At 43.1% G+C, this 19,816-nt stretch overlaps 2 protein-coding genes across 5 annotated transcripts in view; both read left to right on the plus strand.

Annotated features, from left to right (window-relative positions):
• Positions 1 to 10,146: 10,146 nt before the first annotated feature.
• Positions 10,147 to 13,063, plus strand: msantd1 (Myb/SANT-like DNA-binding domain containing 1). 2 transcript variants are annotated; one of them, XM_017718868.2, is made up of 3 exons: positions 10,147 to 10,603; positions 10,928 to 11,212; positions 12,692 to 13,063. In XM_017718868.2, the coding sequence occupies exons 1-3, from the start codon at positions 10,344 to 10,346 to the stop codon at positions 12,939 to 12,941; spliced, it is 795 nt and encodes a 264-aa protein (XP_017574357.1). In that variant the 5' UTR covers positions 10,147 to 10,343; the 3' UTR covers positions 12,942 to 13,063. The 2 variants fall into 2 exon arrangements, with proteins under 2 accessions (XP_017574357.1, XP_037390780.1); XM_037534883.1 differs by having other exon boundaries at positions 10,147 to 10,597.
• Positions 13,064 to 15,929: 2,866 nt separating this feature from the next.
• rgs12a (regulator of G protein signaling 12a) overlaps positions 15,930 to 19,816 on the plus strand; it is a 47,332-nt gene continuing 43,445 nt past the window's right edge. For 2 of the 3 annotated variants that reach the window (XM_017718860.2, XM_037535145.1), the window contains exons 1-2: positions 15,930 to 16,068; positions 16,589 to 18,502. In XM_017718860.2, the coding sequence (XP_017574349.1) occupies positions 16,676 to 18,502 (1,827 nt within the window). In that variant the 5' untranslated portion in view covers positions 15,930 to 16,068; positions 16,589 to 16,675. The remainder of the gene's footprint in view (positions 16,069 to 16,588; positions 18,503 to 19,816) is intronic. The other variant, XM_037535141.1, reaches the window with a different exon arrangement.

The following is a 19,816-nucleotide window of genomic DNA, read 5'->3' on the forward strand; positions in this document are numbered from 1 at the left end:
ATGGGGTTTTTTTTTTTTTGGTCTTGAATGCTTTGCATTATTCTCTTTCACACTCCTTCAAACAACAGATTCAATAGTTACGATAGTACAGTAGAACTACAAAGTGAGAACAAATTCAGTGTCCTGACTGATTCTATTCTATTCTAAAGAGATGTATTGACACCATCTTATGGCCAATGCTGACTTAAAGCACCACTTTTTCGCTGACTTTGTACCACTGCTGTAATGACCTGGTATTTTATATAAGCTTTACAAGTTGCTGTGTTGTGCTTTGTATCATTCTTGTCTGTCGACGCTGTTATGCTTGTGAAATTTTGTACTGTTCCAATGTTCCTTGTTATGAAATTAGCACAATGACTTCAATATTATCAATAATTATTACAGGAGTGATAGTATCAGGGTCAATACAGATGTGGCATCAGTATCAGTGAATTTCTAGTTTTATGCGAATCTACTGATGTTTGGACAACAAGCATTATACATTCCTGAGGAAACAGTACCATCTTTCTAGTAACACCCCCTCTTGGTCATTTTAGATAAGTCCTTTTACTCACCAGCTCTTAAACCAAGTTCTAGTGCTCTGTTTGTGTCGTCTTCAAAAGATCAACAGCCGATTAATGGGAAATATTAAACACCTGTAAGATCATACCGCAGACAATCCTGTGAGACTCACTGCTTCCCCTATAGTGCAGTATGGGAGTTATGAAATTTTGGCTTTTACACCCAAATATTGCACTTTATGCGCAGTATGGAATCATGCACACGTGGCTGAAGAAGGTCCTTTTAGACTCTGCCCAAAACAATCAATTGCAGTGTTGTGTCACCACAATCCATTCATGTGAAAAGTAAGTAAAAGATAGCAGCTGTGCAGAGTTGCGTCTGCAGTAAGACTCTCCATGCTTCTTCCACTAGGGGTCTTAAGTCTTGTGGCTCAACTCTAAGTCATTGGTGTTTTAGTCAGTTGCAAGTCTTTCTGGATTTTGTTGAGTCTCAAGTCATCAAATCCATGACACAACTCGAGTCCAAGTCATACAGCTCAAGTGAATATCTCTGATATGTATATGTGTGTGTGCATTGTGGCATGGGCTTTGAGTAATTCTGCTGTGAGCAGTTCTCTTTACTGAAACACTAGCAGAAAAAAATGCACAATGCACTGAAATCACAGAGGAGGTCACCATCATCCATAGGCTACCACCCCATGATGACAAGCCCCAACACAAAAGACCCACACTCCCCAATACAGAACAACAGAACAAACATATAGTATCTCACAAAAGTGAGTACACCGCTCACATTTATGCAAATATTTTATTACATCTTCTCATGGGACAACTTGTATAGCAGTTTACTGTCCACTGAAAATAACACACAGCCATTAATGACTAAATAGATGGCAACACAAGTGAGTACACCTCACAGTGAACATGTCCAAATTGTGCCCAATTGTGTTGTTGTCCTTCTCTGGTGTCATGTAACTTACAAGGTTCCAGGTGTGAATGGGGAGCAGAGCTGTTAAATTTTGTGTTTTGGGTACAATTCACTCATACTGGCCATTGGATATTCAACATGGCACCCTGAAACTGAGCTATAACATAGTGGCCAAGGTCATACAGTGGTTTTCCAGGACAGCTTCCACTCAGAACAGGCCTCGCCAGGGTCGACCAAAGAAGTTGAGTCCACGTCTTCAGTGTCATATCCAGAGGTTGGCTTCAAAAAATAGATGCATGAGTGCTGCCAGCATTGCTGCAGAGGTTAAAGAAGAGGGAGGTCAGCCTGTCAGTGCTCAGACCATACGCCGCACATTGCATCAACTCTGTCTGCACGGCTGTCATCACAGATGGATGCCTCTTCTGAAGCTCATGCACAAGAAAGCCCGCAAACAGTTTGCTGAAGATAAGTAGTCCAAGAACATGGATTACTGGAACCATGTCCTGTGATCTGACAAGACCAAGATAAACTTGTTTGGCTCAGGTGGTGTAAAGCATGTGTGGCGGCGCCCTGGTGAGGAGTACCAAGACAACTGTCTCTTGCCTAAATGGCGCCCACCGTCGCAGACGTCTTTATGTGTTCAACCTGCAACCAACGCTATTTATTATTTATTTTAACTTTAGTATTTATATTTATTCGTCATGAACTTACCTTTAGCCTTTCAGACTTCTACTTTCTTCTACACTCGCAATCGGTGAGCGGCGCAGCTATCTACCCTGTTGCTAGCAATTGTTCATTCCCTCGAAAACAAGCTGGATGAGCTGAGGACTAGAATAACAACTCAGTGTGAGATCAGAGAGCGCTGTGCTCTTATTCTCACAGAAACCCGGCTCTCAGACAGCACGCCAGACTCAGCGATCCAGTTGGAAACGCAATCCGTCCGGCCGCGTCAGGGAAGAACAAAGGCAGCGGTGTCTGCATCAACATAAACAACAGGTGGTGTTCAGACATGAAGCCTTTTGAAAAACATTATTCAGTTGATTTTGAGCTGCTGATGGTGAAGTGTGCACCCAGACACCATGTTCATGTTCAACCACTGCAAGCTGAGGACTGTCCTTCCCCAGTACCATCAGCACATGAACTTTCCGATGAGGGAGAGTAACATACTCGAACAAGTCTACAGCAAAGTGAGGGGGGCCTACAGGGCCGTGCCTCGGCCGCACTTCGGACAGTCCGACCACATCTCCGTGTTCCTACACCCAGCATACAGACAACTCCTCAAGCACTTCCAGTGAGTAAGACTATCAAAGTGTGGAATGAAGAAACTGACATACTGCTTTGACAGTATAAACTGGGATGTGTTCAGAACTGCTACTATGAGAGAGGACGGTACTGTTGATCTAGAGGACTATGCTTCTGGGTTAACGGGCTACATCAGCAGCTACATTGAAAGCATTGTTCCTACAAAGCGCTGTAGAAAATACCCCAACCAGAAACCCTGCATTAACGGTGAAGTTCTGTCCATGCTACGTGTTCGCCATGCTGCATTTCTCTCAGGCAACACTGAAGATTACAAAAGGTCCAGATATGACCTGCGTAGATCTATCAGAGAGGCCAAGAGAGAGTACAGGCTGAAGCTGGAGGGCACCTACACCACCCCAGACTCCCGGCGCATGTGGCAATGACTGCAGCACATCACCAACTACTAACAGACGAGCAGGGTGGTCACAACCAGCCACACTACACTACCTGATAAGCTGAATGAGTTCTATGCTCGCTTCAACGCCCTCAACCCTGGCTGACAGAGACATTATGGCCACACAGAACACATCACTCACTGTGACATCAGTGGATGTGTGCAGGACCTTGAAGAGAATAAACCCACGGAGAGCAGCCGACCCAGACAACATCCCCAGACGTGCGCTCCGGATTTGTTCATCAGAATTGGCTGACGTGTTTGTGGACATATTCAATCTGTCCCTCGCTCAAGCTTTTGTGCCATCCTACTTCAAGACTACCACCATCGTGCCCCTCCCAAAGAAAAGCGCTGTGACCTGCCTAAATGACTATCGCCCTGTTGCACTCACTCCAATCGTGATGAAGTGCTTCGAGAGAATAGTCATGACTCACATCCAGGAGACCATTCCAAACACTACAGACCCTCTTCAGTTTGCATACCATCGGAACCAGGCCACAGACGATGCAGTGAACACTGCTCTTCACACAGCCCTCTTTCCTTGAATGCAGACAATGCTTGTTGATCTAAGGAGGAAGCGGGAGCTGCACACACCCCTGTACATAGGTGAGACAGAGGTGGAGGGGGTGAAAACCTTCAAATTCCTCAGCATCCACATTAGTGAGGATCTCACCTGGTCTCACAACACACACCTCACCATCAGGAAGTCCCAGCAGCGACTGTACTTTCTGAGAAGGCTGAGGAAATTTGGCATGCCAGCCAAAATTCTCAGCACCTTCTACAGGAGTACGATCGAGAGTGTTCTTACCAGCTCCATCATGGTCTGGTATGGAAACTGCACTGCTCAGGACAGAAAGGCTCTCCAGCGTCTGATCAAAACTGCACAGTCCATCTCAGGAGCAGCCTTCCCCTCACTACAGGACATTTATCATGCCAGAGTAATCAGGAGGGCCCACAACATCATCAGGGACAGTACACACCCCAGCACAGACTCTTCACACTCCTACCTTCAGGCAGACGCTACAGGAGTGTGAAGTCCAGGACTACAAGACTGACTAACAGTTTCTATTCAGAGGCCATCAGGCTGGTGAATATCTCACTCACTACCTCTTCGACCCTCCCATTCTGACCAGTTTAACTTTGGCCAACCTTGCACTCAACAAAAACTGCACCTTACATACACTGTACTGCTGCTCTCAGAACACTACTGTTTACATCTATTACTTACACAAAACACTGTTTACTGTTTACATCTGTTACTTGCAACATGCACTTTATGAACAGCTGCTCTACATACTTGCACATATGCACACGTAACTTTAATTTTCTTTCAACTTTGCACATACTGTACTTTTTTACTATTGTTTTTAGTGTTATTCTTATATTTTCTATTTTTTTTCTATTTTCTTAAGATTATATTTGGTGAAAGGAGGACAGCAAAGTAAGAATTTCATTGTACAGTATAACTGCCTGTTCTGCTGTGCATATGACAATAAAACTCTTGAATCTTGAAGCATGGTGGTAGTAGCATCAAGGCACTGGGGAGCTGCGTTTCATCAAGAGAAACATGAATTCCGACATGTACTGTGACATTCTGAAGCAGAGCATGATCCCCTCCCTTTGGAAACTGCTCTGCATAACTTTTCCCACTCAATAACGACCCTAAACACACCTCTAAGATGACTGCCTTGCTGAGGAAGTCGAAGGTAAAGGTGATGGACTGGCCAAACCCTAAACCCAATTGAGCACCTGCGGGGCCTCCTCAAGCGGATGGTGGAGTCACGCAAGGAGTCTAACATCCACCAGCTCCGTAATGTCATCATGGAGGAGTGGAAGAGGAATCCAGTAGCAACCTGTGCTGGACTATTTAGACATTAATGGCTGAGTATTTTCAGAGGACAGTAAATTTATACAGCTATACAAGCTGTACACTGACTACTTTGTTATATCCAAGTTTCATTTCTATAGTGGTGTCTCATGAAAAGATAAAATATTTGCAAACGTGAGGGGTGTACTCACTTTTGTGAGATACTGTACCTTTAAACAAAAAAAAACTATATGTTCCTTTTTAACAGGGGCCTCTACCATGAGCCTCTTTGCATGACCCTTTGCATGACCCAACTCTGAGCATTTCACGGCCAGTCAACTATCTGGGCGACTCATCAGCTTGATGAGTCCCTGGACACGCACAGTCCAAGCCAGCACAAATGCTGCTCCTTGCCCAGGGCCACATCCTTGTGGCTGCGGCATCTCCTGCATGCAGGTGGGGTCGACGGCAGCAACAGCAGGCGACTGACCTGAGCTGGACCATGGTCACCTACCACCCATTTGTGGGCAGACATTTCTGTGGTGCCCTGCACGTCGCTGCTCTGCATGGCCACATACCCTAGATGGCCATAGACCACTGAAGTCATCATTTCGTCACGCTCTTATAAGCCCATATAGAGAACTCTGGGTCCGAAAAGAATTTCTGTATAAGAGGAATGAAAGGAGTTGTCTCTCTTTTCCTGGCGAAAACAAATATGTTTCAAACCTGATACATCTTAACATTCTTCTCTTGAATATCACTGGATCCTCTGAATTACGAGGCTGTTAAAGAGTTGAAATATGAATGTTGCTGCGTTAGCTAATGCCACTGCCACTGAATTGACGTCATTAGACTGACATGGCTTTGCCAGCGTGGGTGAGCATTTCTGTGTACAGACTGGCAGTGTTTTCACATATAGTTCGTTTTAAAAGAACCGAACCGAGTTCTGTTAAAATGAACCTGGAAGGGAACCAACTGCAAACTGCCTCAGTTCTTTTTTGTGTTCACAATATAAGTGAACTTTGAGGACTCAGACCACTTCTTGCTCAGACCACAACTCCATTAGGACTCTGACCCCTTTCACAACGCTCGGAAAGTGGGCAGCGTTCTTTGAAAAATCCGACCTATCAGATGACGAGAAGAACCACTAGACCCGCCTGCTGCTCTCCTATTGGCCGCGCTGAAAGACACACACACACACACACACACACACACACACACACACACACACACACACACACACACACACACACACACACACGTCGTTACGGTGGGCGTAACGAATGGGCGGAGGATGTCAATCATGTCTTGTATCGACCAATCATATAACAGATGGACTGTCAATCAAAACTTGCATTGGCCAATCACAAGTGTGAATGACCTGTCTGTCATTTTATGCGCAAGCCAATGGAAGGAAAGTGCAAAAAGGCGTCACACACTGCTCAGACACGCGGAGGTGGGAAGATAGTGTGAAGCTGCTTTAAACATCACCTAATGTCTTATTTCAGATCAATGCCTTATCAACGTCATAGCTATTGTCTCACTTCTACAACATGTAATTCGTTACTGTGCTTAATTCGTTTATTTCATGTATCTTTACTGAAGTTTTTCTATTCTGGGCGATTTTTTTACTTTAACTCCACTACTTCGTGTGAAATCTGTCGCTCCTGTTGGTTTATGTGTGCAGGTGTACCTGCTTTGGTCTCTTTGGTAGGTAAAGCAGGACGGGGTTCATGCAAACACTGACTGACGATCACACACAAAAGCATCAGTGAGCTGACGGAACTTTGTGGTAAAAACATGAACACATTATAGAGGTGTGTGCAGCTCTGACTGGCACGGGGGTTGGGGTCTCTGTTTCCACCTAAACTTTGCTTGTTCACTAAAAGTCCTTCCATGGCCCCTTGGTTCCTGATGGAAACTGTCTGCCTTCGGTCTTTCGTGCTTATGATCATTTCAGGTCTCCGGTCTGCAGAATTTCCCCTTCTCACGCCATCAAGGTTACACGTTAACGTGTGGCTGTTTCTGCTGAGCGATGTCATCACTTAATCCATTTTCCGTCCATAACTCAGCTAGAGGAGGGAATTTAACACCCCCTGTTGAAAAAAAGTCATAAAACCCCTTTAAATCAAGTCAAGAGGCTTTTATTGTCATTCCGTCTATGTACAAGTTCACAGTGGAGTGAGACTGCGTTCCTCCAGGAACATCACGGTGCAAGAAGGAACAGAGGAGTACAACGTGCGAACGTGCAGACATCGTGTGCAAACAAAAAAATAACCAGACACAATACAATAAATACGATCAGTTAAACAGACATTAGGCACGGTAAACGGACAGGACAGCGCAGCACCGACACAGCACCGACACAGCCCTCGCTTCTGGACATGAGGTGGTGAGGATAAGGTGCAGAGATACTAACATGCTGTGATTTGTGAGCCGCGCGTTAAACGTGTCTGTCGGCTTTCAGTCGCTAATGGTGCTCTGGGTTGATATCGCAGTGTAAGGGATACAAATCACTTAATCAGGTGTTCTGGGACTGGTTCCATATACAGTTGTTCGTTTCCTGATGGTGTCTAACGGCAACCATCAAACCAGTTGCCATTAGGAAGCAAAACCATCAGGTTTTATTCCTAACGGTTCTGATTTCAGCAGTAGCCGGTTTGTTTTTTCTGCGAATGAACTCGACATTATGTTTTATTGCCTTGGTTTTCCTTTGAAAGCTTCCATATGTAACTGCCTTATTATCACCATGGCAACGCTGATATACATCCAGTGTGACTCTTGTTGTCCAGCAGTTCGTGGTTCGCTGTTTTTCCTGCATGTCAGGCTGAGAGCGCTGGTCTTCAGCCGGACCCTTAGCCTATACGTTTACACAGCAGGTAAAAGTGGCCCAAATCTGATTTTCTCACCAAATCCGATTTTTTTTGTTTGGCTGTTCACACTGTCTTTTAAATATGATCTGTATCATCAGTCTGAACAGATCAGCTCCCAAACCGACCCGCATGCGCAAAAGAGCAGTACTTCGCTCGGCTCGTCCGGAGGTAAACAATCAAAAAACTAGTCACTAGTTTCGTCTTCGCCAGCATCGCAGGAGCGATTATGCAGTTCCAGTGGTTGACAGCTGGACTCATCACCCCCAGTGTGTTCGAGGTCGCCGTAAAAAGGGCGCGTTCTTCGGCCAGGTCCACTTCTTTGGTTCGGGTCCTCGGGATTGTCTAGACTGAGCGGCTCCGATGAGTCTCCTCTTTTTTTTTTTTTTTTGGTACAGAAACATCAGCCTGAATATTTATGAGTCTCCGCAGCCGAAATGATGACAAAAGTCACATGAATTCTGATCTGGCTGTTCAGACTGAGTCGCATCGCTGATACGGATCGGATTCCAGTACCACATATGAGAGCGTCTCAAATCGGAATTGAAAATGTCAGATTCAGTGCGTTTATTTGCTGTTCACACTGCCACACATCTGTGTCACATTTGAGGAAAAGATCGGATCTGGGCTTTTACATGTTGTGTGAACGTGGCCTTAGATTAGCTAATGCAAAAAATGACGGACAGCTCGTTCCAATCTGCGCTTGGTCAATGCACAATGTGATTGACGGCCAAGAGTTTTTATTTAATTGGTTGATGCAAAAAATGATTCCCCGATTCCCGCCCCCAGTCTCCTCCCCTTTAGGGAGGAGCACAAATGAATCGAACCACGAAACGAGTCTGGGTTCGTGTGGCGTGTTCACATATGCAAATGAAACCATGACTCAGCGATCTGAGTCCAGTTCAGACGCTGAAACGGCCCAAGTGTGAAAACGCCCTGAGGGCAGATAAATAGAAGTCGGCCGAAAGAAACAGGTTTCTGTTAAGTTGCGATGCAGTTATTTGTTTTTCTTCTAATACTCACTGAAACACGTATACCGTACTGTTCATAGCCTGATTTGATAATAAAGCCAGATCATTTGTACAGACTCATCTTAATATTACCCAAAATAAACGGATTTAGGCCATCAGAACAGCCTAATTATTTTAATCCTGGAAGCATTTTGAGGACATTTTCTCTGGACATTGCTTCTTCTTCTGATTTTCCCATTCCACCAGACGTTTAATACCTGCTTTGCGGTTTCTCGAACTCGTAATGATTTTCAGGAGAAAAATATACACAGGACAAAATGTATCGGGTTCTGGACATTTCTGTTTACCACAGAGTGCGTTAGAGGCGATTTTCCCAAACCCACTTCATTATGGCCATAGAGAAAAGGAGCTTAGACCCGAGTTCCTGAAACGGGCATAATATGGACTCCAGAGTGACGCATGTCAGTGGTCTGTGGCCAAACGGGTCTCTACAATGTGCTTCACCAAGTTACCAGTGAAGGCTTGTGTCTGTGGCTCTGTACAGGTCCCAAGAATACCACATGCATTTATCTTCAGACCACACACACACACACGCACACACACGCACACACACAGGTCTAAGAATAAATGCGGTCGTAATGTAAAACTCTAATGGTGAGGATATGATGGGAATATTATTCCATATATAGGGAGGGGAGAGGGGTACATTGATGGGGATATTCCTCCAAAAATATGCGGGGAGGGGAGAGGGGCAGGAAAGAGGGAGAGGGCTACATTATTAAGACAATGCCTACAGTGTCCACATGGTCAAGAACCCAGCCAGCAAGCTTTTAAAGCCCAGTCCGAAAGCTGCAGCATGTTGTGCTTTGCATGCTCTACGTTTCCTTTCTCTCTACTGCTGCAAAACCAGCCATGTTACGCGTTTAAACGCAGCTGTAGCTGCTCTCTCGGGTAGCGGTGAACAGACTGTGAATTCCAACCGCGTTTTGTAAGTGTCAGGCGAGGAACTCTGCGCTCCAGCCTCCATTAAAAGCTTTTAAACACATTAAAGCTTGGCTTGCATGGCCCGGAGTGAGGCGCGTTGTCAAGGCAACTGCTCACTCCGCCGCCCGCAGGCCCCCCTCCGCCCCCCGCCCCTCGCCCCCCAGGAGTCGCATTTCACATTCAGATTTCCTGGCCGCCCGACCCACTTCATTAGCTTTCTGCTAAAAGCTTTTTGTTACGGATCCGAGAGGGAGGCGGTGGGGAACGGAGGAAAGGGGGGTGGGGAGGCTGGTGAGGGGAGGGGCTTGGCAGGCCGTTGCCAGGGCAACTTGACATCATGGTGACGAACTTCCCTCTTTAAAAGCTTTTAAAGCTGATTGCTCCAGCCCTCCAGGCCCCATTTTGATGCCTCTTAACTGAGTTAGAGGGGGAAGGGCAGAGCGTGTGGCCTGGCTCACAACACAAGCACAAGCTTGGAGAGGCTAAGAGAGAGCAAGGGAAGAAAAGAGGCTTCCTAAAAGCTCACACTGAAGGCAAAGAGCAGCAAAAAATCAGATTTTACAACAAACCTGAGAGAGCTTCACAGAATGTCTGCTGAGGACTGTTTCAGTTATATAGTGCCAGGCTCAAACGAAAAGCACAGAAGGGCTCGTAACTGGACCGACTCAGAAATGAAAGGTCTTCTGTACATTTGGGAGGAGTATGTCACCGAGCTCAAGAAGGCCAAGCGCAACGCTAAGATCTACGAAACAATGGCCAAACGACTCTACGAACTCACCGGCGAGCACCGCCACAGAGAGGAGATCAAGATGAAGATCACCAACATGACATTCCAGTACAGGCAAGTGTAAGGGTGGCCACTTTTTACCCTTTTAAACACTCATTCACCCTTTCAGGTTTGCATGAGGACTTAAAATCCATTTTTACATTTGACTCTTATTTCACACAACAAGCTTAAAGCTGCAGTATATTTTAGTGCAAAACATCACCGTGCTCTTGGCTGCTTAGTGACCATTCTGTGTTCAGTTTCATATTGAGAAACATGAAGCAGCTCAAGCTTTTCAACTGTAGCTCTGGGTTCTATTCGAGAGTAATACAGCCCAAATCACTGTGCAGTATGTATTACAAACGCATTATGTGCTACAATATGCAAATGTTTTTCACTCCACAGGAAGCTGAAGTACACAGCCAGTGGAAGCACCAGCACACCTGACTGGCCTTACTACAAGTCCATTGAAAGGATTTTGTCCAAGGTTCCAGAGCAGACCCACATGAGCCCACTAGACCCCCAAACTACTGGAGCATCCACCTCCCAACCTGAATCCTCTCTACCCCAACCTGCAGCTCCAATGATAGGCTTCCTATCAGAGTACACTGGCTCCTCGGAGGAGAGGGAGGTCAAAGAGGAAGATGAAGAAGATGGAACAGAGATCTCTGTGAGCTCCTTTGAGTCTAGGTAAGGCTCTGGAGTATAGACCTTACATCAGTATATCAGTGCAGAGATGTTTACAGGTTGCTTCACTTGAGCCTGAGTTAGAATTTCAGACTCTTGCACAAAAGTGAATGATATAAAACGTATCAGATTTGACATGGTTTCAAATAACAAGCTTAATATTATACAAAAACTTTCAGTCTGAAGGACAGAAATCAGGCGCTACACACAGCAAATAAACTGCTTAAAATAAAGGGGCAAAACAACTTGAAACAGATGGTGGGTTCTCAAACCAGTGCTCAGGCCCCCTGAATGGTCCATGTTTTTGCTCAGCAACAAATAATGTGGACTCTCTGGGGAGCTTTGAGGACTGGTTTAGAAACAACTGAGTTACTCTGTAATTTGTAAGAATGCTAGGCCACGTTTTAAGTGACAACAGCTAAATGACCTATTGCTAGAAGGAAAAAAACACCAACAAACTGTTGTCTGTGTGCTACATAACCTCACTCCTTCTAGTCCTCTCAGTTTTTCAGAGTTTCATTGTTTTAGGATTATCCGGGTGACAGAAGGCACCAAGGTTTTTTACTTGTTTCTATGTCACTTGTGTGAATATTTTATGATAAATGGACTAATAGAAGTTGTCCATAATTAGGAATAAAATCCTTTTTTTGCTTTTGACATCTGTTTATGCTTTTTGGATGCTTCTGAATAACAGGTTCCTTGCTAGTTTGTGGAAAATCCTCCTTTTTCTGAGCTGCCAAGGCTGGCAAGCTTTACTGCATTCATCAGCCACATATCCCATATATGCTGTTCCATTAAAAAGGAATGCCACCAATTTCTCAAAAGGTCTGCATAATTCAGTCATTGGGATGTAAACAAAGTCATGCTGAGTGGTTTACTGTGAAATGGTACATTGAGAAATTGGAGAAATTTACCAACTCATATTTCTTTAGTATGGTGGTGATAGGAATCAGGTGTCACAATGACTATCACACAAATATAGCCATTTTATTTACTACCCAAAACAACCAGTGAACCTGAATGTGTCTTCTAAGTTTGGTAAAATAAATGTGAAATAGTGCAGACCCCAACCTAAAAAAACATAATAAGTAATCATTTTCTGTGCGCATGCTTTTAGAGGCATTAAACACTTCAAATGTCTGGTTCTTATCACCATCGCTGTGAACAATTGTGACATGCCAAATTTTTAACATTTGATGTATTTTAATGTGTTTAGACACATTTAGTAAGTAATTTTCCAGTATAGTATGATGACCTTCACATGAGAGTCACTGTTAAAGTTATTTACAAGCAAACTTGTGCACAGTGGACTTTGGAGCTAAGGCAGACACCATGAGATATAAAAGTATATATAATAATAATAATTACATTGTACTGTTGTTGTTGTTACAGCTAGGCTATTTAAACAGACGGCCGACACACCTGGCTAAAATCAGAGTGTAGCATGCCTAACACAGGCTTGATGTTGTATGTTGTGGTCAGGTCTCAGGCGGTGAAGAGGCGGCGCGTGTCTCCGGTGCCTCTGCGCCGTAAGAAGCTGCGCGTAATGGAGGCAATGCTGCAGGAGCAGCGCAAGATGAGGCATGCTGTGGAGGAGACTTGCCGAGAGGTTCGCAGAGTCATGCAGCAGCAAAACTTCCTGCAAGTGCAGAGCCTGCAGCTCCAGGACAGAATGATGAACCTTCTGGAGAAAATGATCCCATTTACATCATCTAAACCCACCCAGCTATAGGCCCACATGCCACATACACTCACATTCCTGATTGTTGGCGATGAATGAAATGAAACACACAGCTACATCAGTTAGATGTTGTTATAGCAGCAAAAAACAACTTTCATTTGTGATCTTATTAAATGGTGTTTATTTTTCATAAAATCCATGAAAAAAGTTGTCATTTTTCACTAGTGTTAAGGTTTTATGTAAAGTAGTCTGTCTGATTTCTGTATTCTGATGAAGTCTGTTTGGGACATGGGGGTTATTAATAATTTAAGACATGATAATTTAATCCATTTCTTTCCAACAATTCAATTTAGCTACAGAATTTGATTCCTCTAAAGTGATGATATTGTGTACAGTTATGTACAAGCATACCTTATGATTTCTTTACACATTATTGCCATATTTTCACATTCAAATTTGGCTCAAAACTAGGTAGTCCTATGGGACTGAATTGACTTAATGTGCTAAATCAAGGGATAAAACCTTTTTAACCATGTGGTGTAATCGATTTTTTCTCTTGCTAACTTCAAAAACATATAAAAATATATAGGCTTTAATGGGTTAAACCAAAAGTCAAGACTGAACCAACATAGAATGGTTCCACTGGACAGTCCAACTAACTGTGAAATCTTTGTGAAAAAAAAACACCACAAAAACATGTATTCACTGACTTATTAGTGTGTCTTGTTTATAATAATAATAATAATAATAATAATAGGGTCACCTGCTATTACAATGTAAGAAAATTTAATATCCATCATCTGAGCATGGAACGTATGGAAATTTATTACATTTCCTTACATTGTAATGGCCATTGACCCCATTATAATTATATACAAGAGACATTCTAATAAGTCAGTGAATACATGTTCAAGTGGCCTACAAAGTACCTCACTGACATACATGTATTGCAGTCTGATGAGTCAACCTTTCAGACTATTTATGGAAATAATGAACTTTGTGAAGAAAAGGACCATCCAGACTGTCACGCTATCAGGGGTGCATTAATGAGTAACATATCGCTGTTGTCGGAAGAAAACCTTGTATCTCCAAAACTGGAACTTTACAGGAGAAAGAAAAACATACTGTAGTTTTAATACAAGTCATTGGAACCAAACATCTTTCCAAGTCATTTAGGGCTGTTTCTATTGCTCCATTCATCATGAAATTTACATACAGTGTAAAGGGCAACAGGTCCTTTGAAATTATGTCAAAAACTGAAAAATGGAGATACAAGGTTTTCTTCTGACAGCAGCGATACACATCTGTGATGGCACCTTTAGCACTGAACACTTGTAGAGCAACATATTCTGCCTTTTAGATAACGTCATGACAACACCAAGCCACATTCTGCAGGTGTTATAACACTATGTGATCAGAAAGTGCCAGACTTGTATCAGAAGGGCAAAAAATCCCCCCCTATAAACTAGATCTGCTTGTTTCTTCACTCTCCAAACAGTTATTTTGTAAAAATGAAGGGTGATGTAACTGTGATAAACATGTTCCTGTCCCAACTTTTTTGGAACGTGTTACAGGCATCAGATTTGGAATGAACATATATTTGCCAACATTTTTGGAATTGGGTTTGTGGATAACACCATTTTGCCATCTGAGATACCTCAGAGGACAAATTCAGATGAGGATTAGAAAGCCAGCAACACTCCAAGCAGACAACTCACTGCACTTTGTGCTTATTGACTACTTTCTAGGTTTTTCACTTGGTTTTCAACCAGGAGGCGGATCACCCTTTAAAGTATGTGAAATGTGAGATTAAGATTAACTAATGCTGTAGAGAGAATTGCTGTGGTAGTAGGCTTAAGAGACTTAATTGCCTGATACCTTAAGGCTGACTGACACAGAAACAATAGGCTAGGACTGTTTCCCAACCCAGTCCTCACAGACCCCATATGGTCCATGTTCTCTCTTCACCTCAGTTTCCAACACACCAGATTTTTATGAATGGCTTGGTTCACATATGTTGGACTTTGATAGAGTGCAAGAAGATGGACGGTCTATGATCTGGTTTGAAAAAAGGACAATTTTAAAATACATTAACGCAACAATATTTTTCTTTCTAAATGTCATAAGTAATTCTCTTGAAATGGAACATAAGATCTCTGAATTACATAAACCAGCCAAGGCTACATAATTCATGTTCGCTCTTGTCCTCAGCGATCTGTCTGCGAGAACATAAAGAGCCGTTGGTGCTTTTTGACCAAGGCATGTACAAAGTCCACTTGGAACTATAGGCGTGTAGCCCGTCGAGGGAAAATGGGAGTCATCATCACCAGCTTAATTTATACAGTGCCTTTCCAAGGCTCAGTGTTGCTTATAAAAAAATTCAAAATATAAAAATATACTTTAGCTTGACTTGTCAGTTTACACAAGACACAGAACTACAGCACCACTCACAAAGTACAGTACCTAGTGAAGGTTAGAGCAGTCCAGTTTGGCATTGTCAGAACAAACAAAACCTGGATTGTACACTTTCAGGGCTGCTTAAACCTATTTATGACCCAAAATTGTAATACATTTAAACTAGAAAAAACACGTGCTAGCAGTTTTTGTCTAAAAGGTCGACGAATTGGTGTGGGCTTTTCATGGAAAATCCACCAATCTTAAATCTTTCACACACACACAAAAGGCTTGTTTTACATATAAGGCACTTAAGAGACGAAATGAGCCAATTTAATTTAAGTAAGAAAACCCTGTGACGCGGTTTACACGTGTCCTACTTCGCTGTGTGTAAATCTCGGTGAGGCTTTAGGCAGAGCCGTTAGAGTATTCTGAGCCCGCCCATGTGAGCCGTCAGCGTACTGCTTTCTACAGAGCGTATCACGTGGTTCACCACACACCAATCAACGTCAAGTATTTGTTTAAACGCTAGAAGTGATTGACGGGTCTTTTAGCCAATGGGAGCCTTCGTGCGAGTTAGTAAACGTTACGCTGCCATAGAGACTGAATGACGCTTTGTGTTCCGTACAATAGTGAATGGCTGTGGTTGTCCTGAGGAGACGGACTTGAAAAGGCTGAAACTCCGGAATAGCCAGATAAATAAGCGGACATTCATTTGTGTGATTTGATGTGAAAATTTACCAGATACTGGAAAAATACTTGTTATTTTTGCCTGTGGACCTCGGTAAGTAGTGAAACTTTGTTTAGCTGTAACGTTAACCTTACTAACTTTAACAGCCGCTCGAGCGCGGAAAGTCACGTTTGGTCACGTTTGGTTGATATAAAGCTGGACGAAACCACACGCTGAGTATTTCCAGTTTCCCGTCAAATTAGTTATTTTTTTAACATAAGCTGTACCCACTGTGTTTTGCCTATATTTATTCTAACAAGTAATAGCTAACAAGTGATTTGAGTAAAGTAAATCGTGTCTGAAACATCAAAACAAAGGCTCGTGGGCAGCTGTTTCCCTTCACCTTACGTTACATTCATTACATAACGTTAGCAAAAGCTGGAAGACATTATCATTTCATATTTATCATTTTATTATGAACAATTCTCATTTTATAAATCTGCAGATCACGTCAGTTGGGTTATTTGTTTAATAACTTAATTACTGCAAAGTAGTTACTGTAAACTTTGTTGTGCATTTCTTACATTATAATCCTGTTACTCTCTTAACCATTTTTTCTCCTGTGTTTTATTAGCTATTATGTCTGATGCTCATTGCTTTTGGCTCTGACTTCTGACATCATTCCATAGTCATCATACAGCTGTGATCTGGAGATATAAAAATGAGGGTACTGGAGCCAGCTAGAGCTGTTAGGAGACCTCTAGATCTTCCTCCAAGCCCAATAGTCCGCACTGTTGAGATGGAGCGTGGGCGAGCTGGATATGGATTCACCATGGCTGGACAGGCACCCTGTGTCCTCAGTGGAATCATGAAGGGGAGCCCGGCTTATAGTGTCGGATTGCGACCTGGGGACTACATTTTGAGTGTGAATGGTACAGATGTATCTAAGGCTTCACATGAAACTGTGGTGAAACTCATTGGTTCATCGTCACGATCGCTTTGTTTGCTGGTCACATCAGGTGACAGGCAATCTGCTGACTCGAGTGATGAGGAACTGGCTTTTCCAAGAAAGCAGAAAGCAACATGGCTAAATCCTGGAAGGATGGATTCTAGTACCTCTACACCCTATAAGAAAGATGTGAGTGAGCCGTTGATGCAATCAGTGGGAAGTTTTGATACTATATTTGAGATTTCAGGCCAGGCCTCTGCTAACACACAATCAAAGAAACAGAGACCAATGTCAGAACCAGATATGTCTTACTGGGCTCAACAAAATCACTCCAAATGCCGTCCGCATCTTCTTGGTGAGGAGGAACCAGCTTGTGTTGTGAGTAAGGATTCAGTTTTCTCAGACTTTCAGAGTCAGAATAATATTGTACCTGACTCTAGTGCTCTGAATGTGGGAATGGTGGTAGGATACATAAGCTCCATGGAACTGGATCTAGTGACATCACATGCTGAAGAAGACACCTTACAAGCCATTCGTGACTGCATCAGCCAGATTGGAATTGAGCAAAAAACCCACTCCCTGGTAATGATGAGGATTAAGTGCAACTGCGTGCAGCTTTGCGATGACAGGGATGTGGTTTTGGCTGCATATCCTGCAGAAAACCTGGCTTTGTGTGTCATTTGCACAGAAGACAATAGGTTCTTTTGTCTTTTGTCAATGGATGGGACAAAAACTGTCAATAATAAGGCAGAGGTAAGCCCTTGTATAAAGACATTGTGCCATGTATTCTTCATAGACCCTGAACTGTATGACCACAAAGAACACCAAAATATCTCTGAGCACTTTGGCTTTTCATGTACTCCTGACCCTGACACCCAGGGCTGTCTGGAATTTCCTCAAACTCCATACTCAATATTACATTTTGTGTCAGTCCTATACAAAGACATAGGGGATTATATTGAGAAATTGCGTCTCAAATTGGACAGCGAGGATTCTGATGAAGGACAGTCAAATGCACGAAACAGTGGTAGTGGTGACAGCGGGATCGGAAATGTGTCTCCAGAAGATCAGGAAAGCCTTGCTGACCAATGGAGTCTCACATCTCCAAACACTTCCCAACACTTTTGGAATAAACCTCCTCCATATGGCTCCCAAGAGAGGAATGGAACATCTCTAAAGCCAGAACGTAAGTGCCTCCTCGCAGAGCCGTTTCCCGGCCCTGCTCTACCTGTGACTCCACAAACAGGTGCTTCCACCAGAACAGAGGTCTCAGGTTGTGCACCACTGCAACCTCTACACTCAGTTAAGCAGCAAGATTCGCCAGAAAATACATCCAAACACAGAAGCAGTCAGCGCTGGCCCTCTGTTGGCATCCGGGCACGCTGGCAGAAACCTCGGCCTGATAGCACTGAAAGCCTGGCAGACACTGATTTCAGTGGACCCAAAGATAAAAACAGTACCTTGCCACCTGCCATGGAAAAAATCCCCACACTGAGATATACAACACCAAATAATCACGTACCTCCACAAAGGCCTCACCTTGACCTGACTCGGAAACTCTTCAGCAGTGGATCCAAGAATAGGGATGGAGAAAACAAGGTAACATTTATGACATTTAATAACGGTAATTAAGGATGCATCGATCATAATTTTTATGGCCCAGTCTGATAGCTTTTTTTTTTTTTTAATAACCTGAGGGTCACACTCTGTGGGGTAAATGGACAAAATCAAGCACATTTCCAGTACTTTCTGTTAACCAAAATCACAATGTAAATAACATTATTTACTCTTTGATTGGCCAAACTGACATTTTAAATTCATAAATGTACATAACATTAATTAAATAAGATGCTACATTAAAAGTAAGAGGTGACTGGCCGTTTAGCTTGCTGAATCTTGTATAATTATGCTATGACATTTTGTGGTAGGAGCAGCTTTCAAGTACAGCATCACTGCACTTACCTGCTTCACGTAATTTACATTATGAAATTGGCTGAACGCAGATTGGCCAATAACAAAATAATACATTGGCCGAGTGGCAATTACAACTTTGATGCAAAAATCTACTGATTTTGATCATGGCTGATTACAGTCTTATATATTTCAATATTTGACTTACTCTAAACTGCATCTTTGATAGAGTGTTTAGTATTACATAGTAGTAATACCTTGACAGAGTTCCAAATAAGATTATAAGTTCCTACTCTAAGGCAGAGGTGTCGGCTTTCAGTCTTCTAGGCCACAAAACTGCTTTTTAGAGTTTAGCATTCTACTTCATTTAACACACCCAGTTCAGCTCATCAGCTAATTACTAAGGCCCTCTTGAGTTGAACCCTGATTATTAGAGGAGGAAGACATTAATCTCTTACTGCTGCAACCCTCCAGAACCTGAGTTTACCTTCCAGCTCTAAGACATTGATATATCTTTTATATTTACTTCGCTTTCTCTGTATTTCCCTGAAAAGGTCATTGTATAGATTAGTAAAAACATTGAAATAATGTAAATGTATCTTTGCCATCAGACAGAGAGTCACTAATGCAGTAGGCTCGCTAAATCATGGGCTTTACTGTTATGATCTGCTGAACAGATGGTGCTGCATGTTTGAGGCACAGCAGATGGAGCTGTTGTGTTGATTAGTGGAGCCCAATATGATTACACCAGATAGATCAGTGTGAAAGCAGCTAAGCCCTATTTAGACTCAAGGGAGTCACCTAGCAACCATCGGCTAGCCGCTGATCACAGGCTGTTCCGGAGCAGAATAATGAAATAGCACTGTGTTTAGTTTAACTGACCTGCTCACTCTTCAGTCTTAATCTGTCATGGTTTGTCCATTAGTTCGATTTTGTCTCGTAAAATTAAATTTTCCACATCATACCAAACCCAGCATTAACCATGTTCAAGCACTTTAACTG

The sequence above is a fragment of the Pygocentrus nattereri genome, chromosome 2 (assembly GCF_015220715.1).
Source record: "Pygocentrus nattereri isolate fPygNat1 chromosome 2, fPygNat1.pri, whole genome shotgun sequence".
NCBI classification, from domain to species: Eukaryota; Metazoa; Chordata; class Actinopteri; order Characiformes; family Serrasalmidae; genus Pygocentrus; species Pygocentrus nattereri.